At 37.2% G+C, this 19,383-nt stretch overlaps 1 protein-coding gene across 2 annotated transcripts in view; it reads left to right on the forward strand.

The window, feature by feature from the left end:
• Positions 1-19,018, forward strand: part of LOC134536898 (NFX1-type zinc finger-containing protein 1-like) — a 50,862-nt gene extending 31,844 nt beyond the window's left edge. Inside the window, exons 10-15 of one of the 2 annotated variants that reach the window (XM_063376964.1) lie at positions 2,315-2,531; positions 5,457-5,622; positions 7,785-7,896; positions 12,077-12,294; positions 13,042-13,331; positions 17,755-19,018. In XM_063376964.1, the coding sequence (XP_063233034.1) occupies positions 2,315-2,531; positions 5,457-5,622; positions 7,785-7,896; positions 12,077-12,294; positions 13,042-13,331; positions 17,755-18,512 (1,761 nt within the window). In that variant the 3' untranslated portion in view covers positions 18,513-19,018. Of the gene's footprint in view, positions 1-2,314; positions 2,532-5,456; positions 5,623-7,784; positions 7,897-12,076; positions 12,295-13,041; positions 13,332-15,251; positions 17,719-17,754 lie in introns of those variants that run through there. The other variant, XM_063376963.1, reaches the window with a different exon arrangement.
• Positions 19,019-19,383: the final 365 nt, after the last annotated feature.

Below are 19,383 nucleotides of genomic sequence, written 5' to 3' on the forward strand. Positions count from 1 at the left end.
CCACAATTGTAGTGGCCATCTTGTGAAACATTAACAGCATGCCCCACAGGCCACTTTACTTTCTGGCGTCAGCGCAATTATTTACTTTCAAGCGCAAAATCTGTAGATTGCTAATAAATGCAGTGATGGCTTAATAGTATTAGTTAATTACGGGCATTTCTCACAGTTAATCAAAGCATTATTTTACGTCTGGAAATGGTTAACAACAAAACAACCATTGGGGGAAACGTGATGAAGATGGAAGTGCCGCCTTTCATTAGTGTGTGCTAGCAGCAATGATCTGATTGGCAGTTGGGTTGGTTTTACCGACAGCAAAGAAGAAAAGTTAGGATCAGAAGCACCTGTTATTTTCGCACATTTAATTATCATGATAAGTTTATTTTATATATTTTTAGATATAAAGTTATAAGAATAACTTCTGTGTCATTACTTTTTCCGTGTAATGGATCAACTAATATTCCTTGAGCTGAAATGGCGTCTGTTTACTGTTCAACAAATTGAAAACAAACAACCTGTTGTAAACAAATATTGAAATTTTGAAATAATAAAAAAAGTGCATAGTGTATACACCTGATATAAAATAGAGACAAATAACTTCAAAAACCACACACGTAAGTTTGCATCTGTCTAATTCTCTGTTAAATTAATCCTTCCTATGTTTTCAATAAAATACGTTTGTATAACGGACACCATTTAAAAAAAGTTACGTTTTTTCAGCAATGTTATATTATTGAAGGTTGGAAATGATCGAGTAGTTATGCTAATTGACAAAATGCAGCGTAGTTTAGCTTATGTTTGTGCTATTTCTGTTACCTTAATAATATAGTTTAGGTATACAATTTCAATCACTAAAACCCTTAAAAACCCACCTCGAATCCTATGAATCCTCCCTTGAATCTTACGAATCCCCGAATCCATAGGATTCAGTATATTCGACGAATCCAAGATTCGAAAATCCCATCTCTATTATAAAATTAAGATACACTGCTTGGGTTGGATGTGGTCAAGAGATAATTCTAGACAATAGGGGCTTATCTTTAAGAATTGAACTAACCAACTAAATTATTTTTTGTGCAATAACTATTTAACATTGTTATTTTCTTGAGGTATCTTTGTGATATTACAAGTGATTTTCTACCTCTTGATAATGATGAAGAGGCTATGAACCATAGTTTTGTTTGTTTTCGCTTAGATTTGAAAAAGATGTAGGCATGGATAACTATAATACAGACATTAAAAGTAAACTCTACTAAAAACACAGAACACTATACACACAACAAAAACCTCTCACTTTTTTCAGGCGTAGAGAAATTGAATAATGAAATTTTAAGAATAGGTCATTTGTCTGAAAACAATTTAAACTAACTCGTAGCTATTGAGAAACTTAAAACTTTAACTCGTTTAAGCATAATGCTAGAATTGCAGCAAACTCTATATTGTTTATGTGGCAGTGTATTTACCAGGCCATCGTAAATTAAATTATATTCAACCGTGAGCTGGTTTTTTAAAGAACTATTGCATTAAGAGTTTGTCAATAAATAAGTCATATTGAGTGATTGTTGCACATTAAAATAGAATAATCTTGGAAACTCAATTGGCAATTAATATAATTACTTTCATATGTACTCATTTTGATTTTCCCTGGAAGATGAGCACTGATTCATGGATGGGTGATGATTTCAAACCATTATCATTATATGTCTTGAGTGGTTACTGGCAACTGAATGCTGTAGTGTTCAGGTTAGAATGAACACACCATACAGCATCGGGTTGAGCTATCACCAGGAAATTTGCTGTTCATTTTATTTGAAGCTTCAGTTGTAATGCAAAGCTTCACATTTGATGTGTAAACCTAGGCATATCTTGCAAACCTGTAAAACATGGAAGCCTAATATTCGCTCATGAAAATATTTTTTTTGTATTGTATATATTTTGCACAAATAAAGTTGTTACTAAAAAAAAAAATCAAGTATGGCCCTGAGGTTAGCTTTTATGATTGCTCATAATTAATGTCATGCATGGTTGTAATTATTTTTGAATGGTGTTTTATATATATAGGGTCCAATTAGTTCATCAGTCAGTTAAAACATTACAAATGTTAAAATATATATATTTTTTTACGTCAAACTAGTATTTGATAAATTTTAATACAGCCTTTTTGAGAACAATATTTGCAATTCGATTTGACCTTGGAAATTTTTTAAACGTTCGATTTGGTGTTCGCTTTGTACTAAAAATCTAGAATCTAGTATTGGCACATGTGTACCCGCGCTATTACGAAATGAAGTGACCCCCGGGTGCGTGGCGTGGGCAGGTGAAGAAGCAGACGGCGGGGTGCGGCCACCTGCAGACGTGCAAGTGCTGCGAGGAGCCGGACCCGAGCAGGTGCAGGGGCCCGTGCGTGCGGAGGCTGCCGTGCGGCCACGCTTGCACCGGGGTGTGCCGCGACCCGTGCAAGGAGCCGGTGCCCAGCCCGGTCCGCCCCGCGTGCGGCCACCCCATCCAGCTGCCGTGCCACCTCGTCTCCAGGGGTGAGGGACGAACTGCTTCGGACCATTTGCCCGAGTATTGAGAGCACTTGTTCAGCAGCGAGCCAAGACATGTCATTAAGTTGTGGAGTAAGGATGCTGTTTTAGAGAATGGAGTAATTATGTTACAGTATTACAATTCACATCGGCTTCACGGTGGCACACACATTTACACTGAAAGCAGCCTAAGATGCACATACACAATTAGATAAGATAAATATAAATTGACATCTGTAACACCATCCCTTCAATTTATATTTCGAGGAAACTTCAATTGACTGAGATACGCATTGCATAAAACAGAATTAATTCACTTGTAATTAAAAATATTGCAGACATACCTCATGTTTGGTTTTGTTTAAAGGTTTTGATGTACATGAGACAGACAAATATAAGTTTACATTCTTAATGCATATTATTTATCTTGTAATTTATTTTAATCAAGGGATTTTTCTTTTACATTTTTAACTATAGATTTATTGCGTTTGTAGTTGCGTCATAAATTTTTATCACCGGTACAACAAACTCTTTAGTGATTGCCAAGGTTCCTTGACACACTTTGGTCAACCCTGAGCTGCCAGTAATAGATAAGTTAAAGTAGTTTTGAACCTGTTATTTTCATCATAGTTAATTGTGTGAAATGCTTTTGCCCTTGGTATCGGCCTATGAACAGACTTAACAGTAGTATTTGCGGGATAGTTGAGGGAAATGAATGCATGGAAATAATCATGGCTCTACATAAACTAAATTACATATTTGTGTTGCTAACATGAATGCACCCCTGGTTAATTATCCTCCTTCAATAAGTAAAATTACCTGGAGATAAATTAAAATTATTTATACAGACAAAGAAGTGAAATCACGTTATTGCAGAGACATTGATGATTGGCTAAATTATTCCTTAAAATTTTTGTCTTTTAGCTAAAGTAATTTGTTGTGGAATGTTATGCAATAGAAAAAACAAAGACAATTATTTTCTGTTAGTAAATGCATTGATCACGTATGAAACTAGTTTTTTAAAAATATTTATAACAGTATTTTTTTAAATATTTAGATTTTCAATTTCAGTAAATATTTTAATCCTCTTACTTTTCATGATTTATAACATACATTGAAAGATATTTGATTCAGCATTTTTGAAACCACTGCCATGCCATGATAAAAAAAATTTTAGATTATCAAACATCAGCATAGTTTTAACAGATATACAAAATGTGGAAATGCAACCCACTAGAAAACTGGAAATACTCTACTGAAATGAAAACTGATAACAAGGATAACTCTTGAGCAGTTAGAAACACAGTCAGCGCAATAATGCTTACTGGTGACAAAGGTCAATAGTCATAATCCACCCAAAAATATATCTGGGTGCAAACAGCTTAATTGGAGTTGGAGTGAGAACAGTCTTGTAATGTACATGTTGTGCAGTGTGGTGTGGACGTTGCAGGCCTGTGCCCGAGTAAGTACAGTCTTGTAATGTACATGGTGAGTAGTGTAGCGTGGACGTTGCAGGCCTGTGCTAAAGTGAGTATAGACTTGTAATGTCGTGGTGTGCAGTGTAGCGTGAATGTTGCAGGCCTATACCCGTGCGAGTATAGTCGTGTAATTTACATGGTGTGTTAGTGTAGTGTGGACGTTGCAGGCCTGTGCCCTAGAGTACAGTCTTGCAATGTACATGGTGTGCAGTGTAGTGTGGACGTTGCAGGCCTGTGCCCGAGTAAGTACAGTCTTGTAATGTACATGGTGAGTAGTGTAGCGTGGACGTTGCAGGCCTGTGCTAAAGTGAGTATAGACTTGTAATGTCGTGGTGTGCAGTGTAGCGTGAATGTTGCAGGCCTATACCCGTGCGAGTATAGTCGTGTAATTTACATGGTGTGTTAGTGTAGTGTGGACGTTGCAGGCCTGTGCCCTAGAGTACAGTCTTGCAATGTACATGGTGTGCAGTGTAGTGTGGACGTTGCAGGCCTGTGCCCGAGTAAGTACAGTCTTGTAATGTACATGGTGAGTAGTGTAGCGTGGACGTTGCAGGCCTGTGCTAAAGTGAGTATAGACTTGTAATGTCGTGGTGTGCAGTGTAGCGTGAATGTTGCAGGCCTATACCCGTGCGAGTATAGTCGTGTAATTTACATGGTGTGTTAGTGTAGTGTGGACGTTGCAGGCCTGTGCCCGAGAGTACAGTCTTGCAATGTACATGGTGTGCAGTGTAGTGTGGACGTTGCAGGCCTGTGCCCGAGAGTACAGTCTTGCAATGTACATGGTGAGTAGTGTAGTGTGGATGTTGCAGGCCTGTGCTAAAGTGAGTATAGACTTGTAATGTCGTGGTGTGCAGTGTAGCGTGAATGTTGCAGGCCTATACCCGTGCGAGTATAGTCGTGTAATTTACATGGTGTGTTAGTGTAGTGTGGACGTTGCAGGCCTGTGCCCGAGAGTACAGTCTTGCAATGTACATGGTGTGCAGTGTAGTGTGGATGTTGCAGGCCTGTGCCAGAGTAAGTACAGTCTTGTAATGTACATGGTGAGTAGTGTTGCGTGGACGTTGCAGGCCTGTGCTAAAGTGAGTATAGACTTGTAATGTCGTGGTGTGCAGTGTAGCGTGGATGTTGCAAGCCTATACCCGTGCGAGTATAGTCATGTAATGTACATGATGTGCAGTGTAGTGTGGACGTTGCAGGCCTGTGCCCGAGTAAGTACAGTCTTGTAATGTACATGGTGAGTAGTGTAGCGTGGACGTTGCAGGCCTGTGCTAAAGTGAGTATAGACTTGTAATGTCGTGGTGTGCAGTGTAGCGTGGATGTTGCAAGCCTATACCCGTGCGAGTATAGTCGTGTAATGTACATGATGTGCAGTGTAGTGTGGACGTTGCAGGCCTGTGCCCGAGAGTACAGTCTTGCAATGTACATGGTGTGCAGTGTAGCGTGGATGTTGCAGGCCTGTGCCCGAGTGCGGAAGAGCTGCTCCAGTACTGCCAACAGCCATGCGGGATGACCCTCCAGTGCAAGCACAAGTGCAAAGGAAGCTGCGGACAGTGTCTCCAGGGGCGCATCCACATGCCTTGTGGCGAGAAGTGCGGCCGTGTGCTGATTTGTGGCCACAGGTACTGTCTGTCTGCAATCTTGGTGTCTCTTCTCTTTTGTTGAGTATTTTTGGTTCGTCCGGTTTCGTTATCCACTGGATGAAATGTAGGCCGGTGCGAATATCTGTTTATTTTATTTCATTTACAAGACACGTTGAATTTAAATACTAAAAAAGAGAATTGGAATCCCGCTAAAAAAAAATTTTTGACATCAAATAACAAATACTTGGAAAATAAAAGGGTAAATATTTAGTGTAGTTGCTTCTGAAAAATTAGACAAATAATACTAAAGTGAATGGTTGGTTAGGTTAAGTCAGCTATAATAATTGTACATAAAAAGTTAGTTAAAATATTAACATTTTGAACAATTTTTTTTTAAATGATGCAGTTATTAACTTAACCTAACCAACAATCAAACTTTCATTTCAATTCCTATTAATTTTTTTTAATGATTCATGCAATGGGGAATTTTTATTTAATACAGTTTATTGGACATGCAATGGCATATTTGCAACAAACTGCATTAAATAAATTCCTATTCAGTTTATTTTCTAATAAATGTGACTACATTCCATTCATGAACAGCAAAATTCAGTGAAATCCAATCCAATTCAAAGAAAGTATATATTTTTTTAAATGCAGTTTTCCCAAATATTGATTAAATGAGCTCATATTTACTTATTTAACCTTAGTTTATCATGGGTTTTTGTCATTAATGTAAAACAGGTTAACTTTATTTTAGTTCAGCAGTATATGTGTTGTTTTCATCTGATGCTCAGACCCATAATTTAAGAATGTTTTTAAATTATGTTTTTATTCGCGTCTGATTCATCATAGATACTTTAAGCATGTAAGCTGCTACTGTGTTGCATGATGTAAGATCAATAAATTGTGACTATCAATTTATATGCAGTTGAAACTATGGTATTCACTACTTTTAACGATCATTGTAAAGGAGTGTCCACGTTTTGTGTTAGTAGTCCGTGGATGATGTTTATTTTTTTTACTCCCCATTACTGGTACTTGTGACTAAAAAAATATCGCAATTAGTCTTGTAATTTGTATTAGCATTGTTAGCATTGAAGCAGAATAAAATATGAATAAATATTCATATTCATATCCGAATATTCGCACATGCCTAATGAAAGGTGTCTTTTACATACTGAATGTTTTTGAATTCGAATATCCTCCTTTTTCGTGACTTTTTCTCTGGAAAAAAAAATGGATCGTACAAGTGATGGTTTTTTTCGTATGGTGAATTACAATCAATGACATTATACCTTTCTGGAAAACTCACCATTATTTCTGGGAAGAGTATTATAAATACAGAATGTTGTTTAGTAAGGTTTTAATTGTTGTACTAAAATTAATAGTGGCAAATCAACTTTTATTTATTTTTGTAATAATGCCTATCAACAGTTGTGAAAGAAAAAGTACTAAAATAACATGTAAACCATGGGGTAATCAAAAAAGCTGTTTATTACTATACCTTTATTTTCAGAACATCACCTGGCACTTAATCATTTTCCTCTTATTTAAGGTTTAAGCCGCACAGTATGTAAATGCAGTGTGAATCAATTATATTTGATCCAAAATCTGCTAACACTAAGGCTGGGTTTATAAACTACGTGAGGTACGCAACACACAACCAACTAAAAATATGTCACCATTCCTGCGACTTAAAATTGTAAAACAGTAGAAAATAAATTTCAAAACCAAGGTTCTTTTGTTAATTCATATTTATCATATTTTCAATAATTATATTGAAAAGTTATATTTTTTTCACTGATGTATATAATAATAAGAAATATATATTATGGGCTTCTATGCACATAACATCTGCATTTCTAAATGTTATTAGAAAACACAAGACAGAATGCAAGAAAGTTGAAAGTTGAACAATACTTGCAATATGTTTTTGTGCCTTCTGTAGTTCATAAACCAGTGATCTGAAATGTGGTTGCTGGACATTTTGCATCTAGAGTAGTTTATAAACCCGGCCTAATCCTTTGTTAGACCTCTGGTTTTTCATTACTATGAAGTTGTATGTTAAGCATAGTGATGTAAAAAAAAATTTAACATTATAGTTAGGTTTTCTATGTACAACCTCATATATTAATTTTTTTTTTTTTGTTATGCTCTAGTATAGAGTGCTGTTATTGTATGTGTATTTTACATTCCAGCTGCGAGATCCCATGTGCTGAGAGTTGTCCTCCATGCAAGCAGAAGTGCACCTACCGTTGCAAGCACTCCAGTTGTTCTAGGAAATGCGGCGAGCCGTGCATCCCATGCACTGTAAGATTTGTGTGATTTTGACATTTGAGAAATGAACTATGCATGCATTCAACCATAGCAAACTTAATAGTCTACTACAGCTCAGTTCTTAGGTCTTGACGTTCACCAACACATTTAAGACTAGCAAATTAATGCAGTGTTTAATGTGCAGAAGTTAAGTTTTTTTTTTTTTTCAATTATTTATTTCTAATTTTATTCTTGGTTAATTTACTATGCTGCATGGTTAAAATGCTTCATTTTTTTTCTCTTTCTCCTGTCCGAGTAACATATTACAAAACACAACTCGGAATAGTCTGCAAAGACAGTAAAACCCAGTTGTTATGCCCCTCATGGTTCCTGGAAACAAGGGCAGATCCAGAATAAAGGTCAAAGGAGGGCCAAATTAAATTTACCAATACAATTATAGCACATTTGAAATTGGAATATTTAGTACATTTCATTTGTGGTTCTGAAAAATGTCCTATTATCTATAGCCCTGCAGGAAAATAATACTTAAATAAGTTCGGTAGACAATAATAAGGATTTAGGAGAAAATTAAAAAATTATTCAGTGCCAGGGAGTAGTCGAAATAGGGGTCGGTGGGGGGGAGAGGGTCGTAATAAACATTTTGGACTGTCATCCCCCCCCCCCCCCCCAACCCACTATCCGTCAAATTATGCCACTTTTCACACCAAGTCCGTAACAAGTTTTTAAACTTGAATATCAATTTATTTTAATTGTAGATGTGTTCTGAAAAAGGAAAGATACCCAAGAAAAAGAATGTTGGACCACCTAGTGTCTCTAAACAAAGCATAAACACATGGTGCAACTGTATCTTTTGAGTGCTAAGTCTATTTTGACACTGATTTCATCAGGCAAATGAAAGGAGTTTTCATTAAAATGTTAATCAATTAGACATGGGTCACAGCTACATAACACACGAGTGGGGTCAAGAAAGTTAAGTGCTGTGACGTTGCTCGCAGCTGGGCGAGACGTGGAATGTTTGGAAGTATGGAGCAGGGGAATACAGGGGAGGACAGAAGTCAATGTGTTTCCTGCTTGGGGTAAAAGAGGCATAGGTTTTTTTCTATTACCCTGCAAAGCAAAATTATTTTTGTAAACCCATTGGAAAAGATAATTGCTTGAGTGGGAGGCCTGTACAAAAATTTAAATTTTAGAATACGGATAATAAACTATTCATATTTGATTTGACCTCAAATACTAACACTTCAAAATAATGAAAATTTGTTTCCTTACGAATATTTTACATCACATACCTCTTGAGTTTGTCATATACCAGTGTTCTCTGTTGAGGTTGTCATTTCTGCAATATAGATACCTCTTTTTGATGTTTTATTGGGACTTTTATGGAACTTCATAATCAAAAACATGAACAATAAGTAACGTTTTAAACATGCAACAAGTATTCAAAGATTTTTGTACTACTGTCTCACTAAACAGTAATGGAATAATTGCTTGAACTATTCAAAACATGACAAAAAAAACTTATTTTTATTCATTTCGCTACATGCACCAGAATGTGGGAAGAAAATTTATAAATAAAAATCAACAACCATGGACCACAACACCACAAAACACTGAAACTCCATTGTGATAACATTTTCCACATAATTATTGAAGCTGATGTAACCTAACCACTTTTCACTTAAGTATTATTTGTCTAATTTTCTATAAGTTATTACAGTATTTAAAAATAAAATTGTAATGGGATTCTAATTATCATTCTTACTATTCCAATTTGATATTCGTATTTGGGAATAATTTGGTATTCATATGCAATTCATTCTAAAAAAAAAACTGATACACAGGCCTATTGAGCCGTTAAAATAAGCATTGTGGCAGCAGTTATGGCAAAGGGCGAAGGGGTGGTTGTGCATGAAGTCAGTCATTCGCTGTATGTATCAAGGATAAGAGAGTCCTCACATCTTACTTTTATAGCTGGAAATTTTCTACCTGATCTCTAAAAGTTCCTTAGCCACGTTTTGAACGAAACTAACCATCGGCTAGCCAGTATTGTACCCTGTTTTTGGGACACGTATAAAGCTTTTTATGAATTTGCTGACTGTTCTAATGTTTGAATATATTTTTACTCTCTACTCAATAAAATTAAGTAAGCCGATAATGTGGTTTTATTTGGCTGGACCAGCCCTGTTAAATCATTGATGGGGTGCCGGCCGGCGCACATACGTGCCGGTGCCACGGATCTGTTATTTTTGGTAGGAGGGAGGAAAGAATCAGCAAGGAGGAGGGGGTATCCATTTGTCACATGCAGTACAGCACTCGCCAAAAGAAATTCAGCTTGACACACTTCAAACAAATTTTCCGCTCATTTCTTCAAATTTTCCGATTTTTTGGTAGTCAAAAATAGGTCGTAATAGAGAGGTGGTCGTAATAAACGGGGTAATAGCAATGGGGTTAACTGTATACAGTACGAGAAAATTTATTTAATATAAAGAAATATCCTGCATGTGTGGTGAAACAGTGCCAACTGACAGACTAAAGAACTGTGCTTGTATGATGCATGAGAATGGTCCCAGAAGTTTTAAAAATAAGTTTCATGAGTAACCAAGAATTTATATCCGTAACATTTCAAACCTTGGGATCTAAATCAAGAAATGATCAAGTTAAGTAGTTTGCTTTTACAGGCACAGGTATTTTTCATTGGCTGTTCAAAAGAGTTCAGATCAGCACGATGCAAATCTAGATTTTCTTTAACAACATTTTTGGAGAAAGTATTTTAAGCACTTCATACTAACAGAGAAGTTTTAACCTAACTATTGTGTTATTAGTTTTAAATTTTCTTCTTAACTATCATTTTCTGTTAACACAAGTGGAAAATTTTACCATCTGGGAGGAGTATATTTCTGTGCTATAATTATTTCTTTTCGCAGACTGTGATTATATTTTGTGTTATTAAGTGTTCTTTATTTTATGTTAATGTTGATTTCCTATATCAGAATTATGCGAGGAAAAGTGTCTCTTGTAGTCTTGTCTCGCGCTTAGATTGCAATATAGAGTAAATGGCGAACACTGCTGCCAGAGTGATGCTATCTAGTAAGTTAACATTGCTTTATTTTTAATACCATTGTTAATAAAATAAGTTTTAATTTTTTTAAATTTTACTTTTTGTTCCTAAAAGAAATTATAAGTTGAAAACCAATTACTATTTTCACAGGGGAAACTATTTGTAGCTGTCGGCAACAAGGCATTCCTTAAAAGTATATGCAATGTTAAAAAAACGAAAAGTTTTTAATATTAAATGATGTAACAAAATTTTTAACAAAGTTAGTTCAAATCTTTCAGTTCCATCTCCTTAGGAATTTAAAAAAAAAAAAATTAAAATTATCATACAGTAAAACCTCATTTTTTTCATATTTCAAGGGACCAGGAAAAAAAATATGTAAAAACCGGGAAAACGCAAAATGAGGGAAATGTTCAAATTTTTTTTATCATCTCACTATATGGGAAACAATAAGAAACTATATACCACACTAAATAATATGTCAGAGACGGTTAAGTTTTTATATATTAACTAGAACTTTACTATCTCACATAATTAAAATTATAAATATATCCAATATCGCCATTCTTCATTATTGCCGAAAGTTAAACATGAAATTTGCTGTTCTTGTGTAAGAGATGAGAATGTTGAAGCATCTTGATATAGCCACTTGGTGCTGAAATTTTGTAACACAATTGATTTTTGAACTTTGTATTTAATTACGTGTTAAAGTTTTATTAATTTCAGATGTTTTGAGAAATAATACTATAAAATATAGCTACCACCATCAATATAATTGTTTACGTTGAGGAATAGAAGTTAAATTGCCATTGCATTGTTTGTATATTCATTGCAGCCATTTGACTTTTCAGAATGTTTCTAATGTGTTAAAATGAACATCGCCGAATATGCACGAAGACGCCATATTCATAGGAAACTCGTGCGTTGCTTAAAACGTATTTTAATAATGGAACAGTAATCCGCTATTTTGTGTATTTAAAAATGCGACTTTTCACCTTTATTTTCATTCATAATACATTTAAGATTAAAGGGGAACGCTAAGAAAAGTACTTATTAATTTTCATGTTCATGTCACCATACGTTCGGTTCATGGCCGTACGGTGTACGCGCTGCAGACCGAGGATGATGCGTGCTTGTAGAAGATTCGTGCTGTGGCAGGAACTCTGCGAGCTCGGCTGTGCGCACGGGCGCTGCACGAAGCTGTGCCACGAGCCGTGCAACGTGAAGCCGTGCACCAGGCCGTGCAAGAGCCTGCTGGGGTGCGGCCACCCCTGCATCGGCTACTGCGGGGACCCGTGCCCCCCGCTGTGCCGGGTCTGCGACCAGGACGAGGTCACGGAGGTGTTCTTCGGCGACGAGGATGAAGAAGATGCCAGGTTCAGCTCCTCTCGTCATTTTACTGAGTGTTTTGTTGTATGTTTGCGTGATCGCGGGACTGGCTCTCATGTCGAATGTCGTCAACGTCGAGACAGGAGATAGTGAAGCATTAACTGAATGAAAGGGTGGGAAAGCGGCAGTACCCTGAGAAAACCCACAAACTCACAGGAATGTATGGAAAATGTATTTATTTTCTTTCCCCTCCCCTTTCGCTCAAACATCATGGCCACCAGTGCAGATGAATGTACTCATATGATGGTGCTGCCAAGTATTATGGATTTTTAGTGATTGTTACTGATTGATTATACATCCTGTTAAGGAATTACGAAGCTATATTTATTTATTAGGGAATCAGAGAAACTTAACGATGCACCTGAGATATTGTGTAGCAATATTTAAAAATACACATCTTTCATGTACCTATGTAATAAGAAGGAAAACAAACTTTCTTGTAAAATACTGAACATGAATATAAATCCAGAACCTTATTTTTGCTTTTAAAATATTAAACTTTTAGAAACCTGTGTATTTTTTTTTAAAAATAATTTAATGGATGAATTAACTTGGTACTGTATGGGAGTGAACGTTAATTATTTTCCGCGTGAACATTGTGTTTGTCTTAGGTGTGTTTTATTGTGTGAATGAGTGCGGTTTACTGAATTGTTGGGCCTGGCATTTGACAGCATTGGATTGTAGAAATGGGAATCTTTTTTTTTTTAGTGAGTTTTTTTTTGCCGCTGGCACAGGTTCGTGTACCTGGAGGACTGCAAGCACACGCTTCTGGGCGAAGCGCTGGACACCTGGCTGCAGGGTCGCGAGGCTGAGATCTCGATGAAGGGCTGCCCCAAGTGCAAGACGCCCATCACGAGGACGCAGCGCTACGCCGACATGGTCAAGGCGGTCTACCAGGACGTGGTCGCGGTCAAGGCGAAGGTGTTCGGGGACCTGGAGGTCATCGAGGCGAGCCGGGAGCAGCTGAAGGAGCGGCTGCGTGCTCTGGAGCCGTCGCGGTTCGCAGACAACGCCGTCATTTCAGGTTCGTGCACGTCTGCGTCGTGGCCCGTCCACAATAGCAATGTCCTAAACTGTGTCCGAAGGACACTCGTCGCTGATCGGTCCACGTGACCCTCTGACGTCATGCGTCGAGTGGGCGGAGGTCCGAACCTACCTGGTCCGAAGACATTCGTCAGTTTGAACTTTTTTGTCCCAACCTGTGTACTTCGGACACAGAAAAAGAACAGAACACTCACGATGTTTGAATTTCGGGTTCCCGTTTGAAAACGTGGTGTTTGTTTTTGTTATTGAAGGAAATGGAAGGTGTTGTTAGTCACTTATAACTTACATAACTTTCATAAGTTCAGTCTCAAACTACAAAGCATCAAAACAATAAACAAAAACATTTGGTTTGGCACATTTACTGCGCTCTGGTGACAACTTTATAAATCAATACATTCGGACATCGGACATCGCAATTGTGGACAGGGAAGTTTTCGGTGAGACAATGTGACGTCACTCACATTCGGATAAGGACACGGACCACGCACAGGTTCGGACTATTGTAGATGGGCTCTTAACGGTACAGTGGAGGGTTTAGTCCGGCATGCGTAGGACCACGGCCGTAATGGAGTACTGTTAAACGCCAGTATAGTTTTAATGAGAAAAACAAAGAAAAATTAATACACAGTACAATGGTATTTACAGTAGAATCTCGTTTTTAAATATTTCAAGGGACCAGGAATAAACTACTTTATAAGAGGGAAGTGCTCACCAATTTTTTAATTGTTTAACTTTGATGGAAACAATACGAAAATATACACTATACTATTTAAAATGTCAAGAGATGGTTACTTCTTTAAATATTAACTACAACTTTATCATCTCACATGGTGAAAACAATAAATCAATCAAATCTTGAAGTTGAACATTAAATCAATAGTTTGTGTGTAAGAGATGTGAATGTGAAACATCTCAAAAGTCCACTTTTATTGGTGAGATTTTCGTACACTATTCATATTTTGGCCTAGGTATAATCACGTGTTAACATTTAATTAATTTCAGATTTGTATCAGAAATAATTCTCTTAAAAGTATACAACTACTTTCAAAACAATTGTTTACATTAGGGGACAGAAAAAGTTTAAAAATTTTTTGTTGTAATGTTTGGAAATTCAGTGCTGCCAACTGCCTTTCCAAAATATTTCTAATGTGATAAAACGAACATCGCATAATGTGCACTAAGATGCCATACATACAGGAATTTAGTACCTTTCTTTAAAATTATTTTAAGGGCTCAGTAATCCATTGTGATTTTATCTAAAAACCACGTTTACAACCTTATTTTCATTAATAATACATTTAATTATAAAAATGATTTTTTTTTGGGGGGGGGGGGGGGGGGGTGGATCAAAATTAACTTGATTGTCATGTTCACATAACCAAAGTTTGTGTTCCTAGCAGTATGGCTTACCATGGCTCGTAGCATAAAAAAAAAACGTTTGTTGTTTACAATGGCAAACGAAGCTACAATCAGTTCTATAGAAAAAAATATATAGATGAGTGTTACTGTTTAAAACAGTCTCTGATGTCACATAGCTTCCTTGATTTAGTTCTCCTTTTGAAATTGTTATGGAAATGTAACCTGCAAAAGAACACTGTACTGACATTAAAACAGACATTAACTGTAAACCTTGAGCGAATTGAAAATGCTGGCATCATAGTAATTTTTTCCTGATGGTAAAGGTAGACAACCATAATCCATCTAAAATTTTCAAAGTCTGAGTAACTCTTGGTGCTTGATAATAGAATGTGCTGAATCATAGAATGTTGTATTAAAGACTTTAATTTTTTATTATGCTCCTTCCTCCATACGAAAATGTTCATATTTATTATGTTGTGTGGCTGTGTATGTTTTTTTCACTAACCTCTCTAAGCCTAAATAATAATAATGGTTCAAATAGGTTCCCAAGAGTATAAGGAGTTATACGGAGAGCTGTGCAGTCGGGTTGAGCAAGTTAAACAGAATAGACGGAATGTCCTGAGCCATTTAGACAGCCAGATGTTGAATGTGGTCGTGGATGTAATCAGCGAGTTGATCTCTGGCATAATAAAACTAACAGCGATGGATGCTGCATGGCAGAGTAAGCTTAGATTACAATTGGACTTGCTGCTCAAGTCTTTGGGGAAGCGACAGAATTCTATAACCACTCAGGAAGTCGAAGATATCAATTTGGAGCTGAAGCGCTTCAGTAGACTGTTGCAGATGTGCTCGCTCGCCAACACAGTGCGTTTTAAAATGGCAGCCCACCATCCGCAGGTCAAGAAAGCTTATGAGAATGTCGGAGGCGTGATAATGGCCATTGCCAAGTTCTCGGACGAAGCGGATAGGAACGCCCGGGATCAGCTGGCAGCTTTGAACAAAGAGGTGGGGTTGGCAGTCATCGTGACGAACGAGGAGCGACGGTCGATCGTGGGCGCCTTGGGCATGAGGCAGGGCCACTGGTACAAATGTCCCAACGGTCACCTGTATGTGATTGGAGAATGTGGAAGAGCCATGCAGGTTGGGCGGTGCAACGAGTGTGGCGCGAGCATTGGGGGTACAAACCACTCTCTACTGAGCTCAAATAGGACTGCGTCAGAAATGGATTAAGGCCATGAAACAGTTATAATAGGCAGTTGTTAACAACATGACAGTAGATTTGTCCTTGTTCAACATAAACTATTATCATAGCTTTTATTTTGTTCAGTATTTTATCCTTAAAATTATGATGGTCATTATCTTCAATGTGCACATTCCCTCGTCCTCTGTGACGGTGTGAATTTTGCTGTGTTATGCTTTGTGTTTATAATTATTGAGTATAGCTTTAGCTTAGATTATTGTAATACATTTATTTGTTTGTGATTTGTTAAAATGTTTTAGCCAATACATACAAAATAAAATCTGACATTTTTAATTTTTGTTGTTGAAGCAATTTAACTATAAATGTCATTGCAGTTCAAGTACTAAATACAGCAAATTCTCTCTAGTACGTCCCTCTTGTTAATGTACAATCCAGTATAACGTATAAAGCCGCCGGTCCCTTGAAATGCCATGCAAATTTATAGGCATAATAAATATATAACGTACGTTTTTGAAAGCCCTGGACTGTAATTTCTCGTTAATACGTATTGTTTTGCCGATATTTATTCACAAAATATTAAACACTTTCTCATTTCATTCACAATTCTATAGCTTTGTTTGACAGGTCTTGTGGAATTTGTTTACAGCAGTTTTCTTTATTTCGTTGAGTAAAATGGCAGTTGCAGTGCTGGTAACCGTGCGGATAGAAATTTCATTCCTATAAAAAAAATGTCCGTTTTTTGTGTGATTAGTGTAGCAACATTAACATTTATGCGGAATAATCAAGAGTTATAAAAAAAAACGCTTAACTTTCAATTAAGAAAAAAACTATTTGATTATAATATTTATCCTACAAAATGCGTATTTTCGCGTTTGAATTTGTAGCAATGGATATTGGCCGATGGCGGCCATATCTGGCTAGGTACATAAAACGTGGATTATACGATGACCAACGAATACTAATGCATTTTTTGTTACCGTTTGTTTTCTGTTACGATGACCTAACCTATAATTTGTTTGTAAACATCATTTCAGATTGACATCTTTCGCAATCGTACACAAATGTAATACGTTTACAAAATTTATTTAACAGATCTAGTGGCACACAGTTTCCGACGCTAGTGAACATTTTGTGACGTTTCGTGAAGCTTGTTTAATGGCGATGTGACGACGTGGATAACTAGTTTATATTTTTATATTTAGTGTATTACGGCAGCATATGTAGGTAGGCCTACCCGTAGAAGTTATGATGAGTAACCAAAAGCGTGTGGGTATCAGCATTGCAAAACGTTATGAAAGACATTTCTCAAAGGAAAGTTTAAACAAACATTCTTGACTATATGAAAAAAACTGTGGGTACTGTATGTTGTACAGTTGAACATTATTTTATAATTGGGTTTGAATATGTCCAGATATTAGGGAAAATATACACACAAAATGCAAATTCTGCCAATTATTTCTCATGGACTGGTTCTGTTCCATTGCATGTCAGTGCATTTGGCATGTCTAATTCAACTGTAACAAAAGGTCATTCAGGTTTTCAATGTTTTTTTAATTGTGCTGTTTAGTCTTGAAATTTAACTTTTTTTTTTTTTTTTATGTCATTAGTTCACTACTAGAAATAATAATAATAATAATAATGTAGTAATTATGCCTACAATAAAAAAGACATCAGGTTGTTGAAATTGGCGCGAAGTGACAAATTGTAACATTTCTTCTGGATGAACCCAATATAAAGTACACCTCCATTAAGTAGTGTGTAATTTTCTGGTCCCCTCAAGTACTTAATAAAGGGAATTTACTATGTTTTTTTTTTCTTTTTTTTCCCCCCCATTTAATTGTAGGTTTGAAAAATTATCAACAAGTTTATGAGGAATTATCCAATCACCTGGAGCCCGTCCAGAAAAATCGCCGCAATGTCTTGAGTGTTGTAGACACCACCACCTTACGTATCCAAATAGACATTCTGGCGGAACTGGTCACAGTGGTTAAGAAAGCCGGAGGATTGGCCGGGTCTCCGCAGTTGTCCGAGATCACGCCACAGCTGGACGTGCTTCTCCGCGCCATCGGGCGGAACAAGCGCAAGGTCACGGCCCAGGAGGTGGAGGACTTGAACGCGGAGCTGCTTCGCTTCCAGCGGCTGACGCAGCTGCTGGCCGTCGAGCGCGTGGCGGCGTCCAAGGGTAAGGGGAGCAGCGCGGTGGTCGCGGGCAAGCTCCAACGACTGCGCGGGCTGCTGCGGCCGGAGGGGAGGTACCCTCGCGCCCGCGACGACCAGGTGAAGGCCTTGCTGGAAGACCTGGACCGGGTCCTGAAAGGCGGCCTGAACATATCGGAGGCGGAGCGGAAGGAGATCTTGGCGGCCGTGGGCGTGACCCAGGGCCACTGGTTCAAGTGCCCCAACGGCCACGTGTACGTGATCACGGAGTGCGGCGGGGCAATGGTGGAAGGGAGGTGTAACGAGTGCGGGGAGAAGATAGGTGGAAGCAGGCACACGCTGCTTGCCTCGAACGCCCTGGCCGGCGAGATGGACGGAGCGAGGTTCGCCGCGTGGTCCAACCAGCAGAACTTGATGAACTACGATCTTAATTTTATTAACTGATCACAAATAATGTTTTAATCCTATACTTACTTTAAATTTGTGTAACTAGTATCAACTTACAGTATCATTTATTAAATTTAATTCAGTGTATTTTGTTAAAAATTACGTCTTAAGTTTAGGGCTATGTGATGGAGCTAAAGTTTTTTTTTTTTTTTAGTATAGTTGTTTAGATGTGAGCTAAAGCAGATAAACCTCTACATTGTACACAACATTATTTTTATTTATAAATGTAAATTTTCCTTGTGGCATCATTAAAGTATGGAATGTCAATTGAAAGTATTAATGTTGGGCATGCAATAACATAGCAACACCAAAGTTATTCGTCGTTTATTTTAATATGTTTGATTATCAAGTCAAAAAACACACTATAAAATTCAAAAGTTTTCTACAGAACTTCATAATGTAGTGATAATTAAAAAAGAAAAAAAAGTATCTAAAACTTTATATTTTGTAAAGTAAAATTTGGACTGACAATTTTGGAAATACATTTTCTTGCATCACCTGTAGATATTCAGCATTTTCTTCTGTAGATCCTGTTACACTGTCAAATTTTTGTCTTCAACTTTATTTGATGATTGACCAGAAGGGGTAGTATTGTACAGAAATTTGCTTCCAGTTTTCTCCATCACATATCGTTGGACAGATAACATAAATTATGTTTTAAATCATGTCACACTATCAAAGTTTATTCTTCATCTGAGCTCCCTTAAACTTTTTTTAAAATCAGCTACAAACCTTTTGGGTATCTAGGAAATGTAATGTGGGAAGGGACAAAAACAAGGAGGAATTAAAAAGAAGACAACAAGGTGCATTCTACATGTGTGCGAGAGATTTGGTATGGACGAAGGAGGTTTATTTATTCATGGTTGTT

This window comes from Bacillus rossius, chromosome 11 (assembly GCF_032445375.1).
Source record: "Bacillus rossius redtenbacheri isolate Brsri chromosome 11, Brsri_v3, whole genome shotgun sequence".
NCBI lineage: Eukaryota > Metazoa > Arthropoda > Insecta > Phasmatodea > Bacillidae > Bacillus > Bacillus rossius.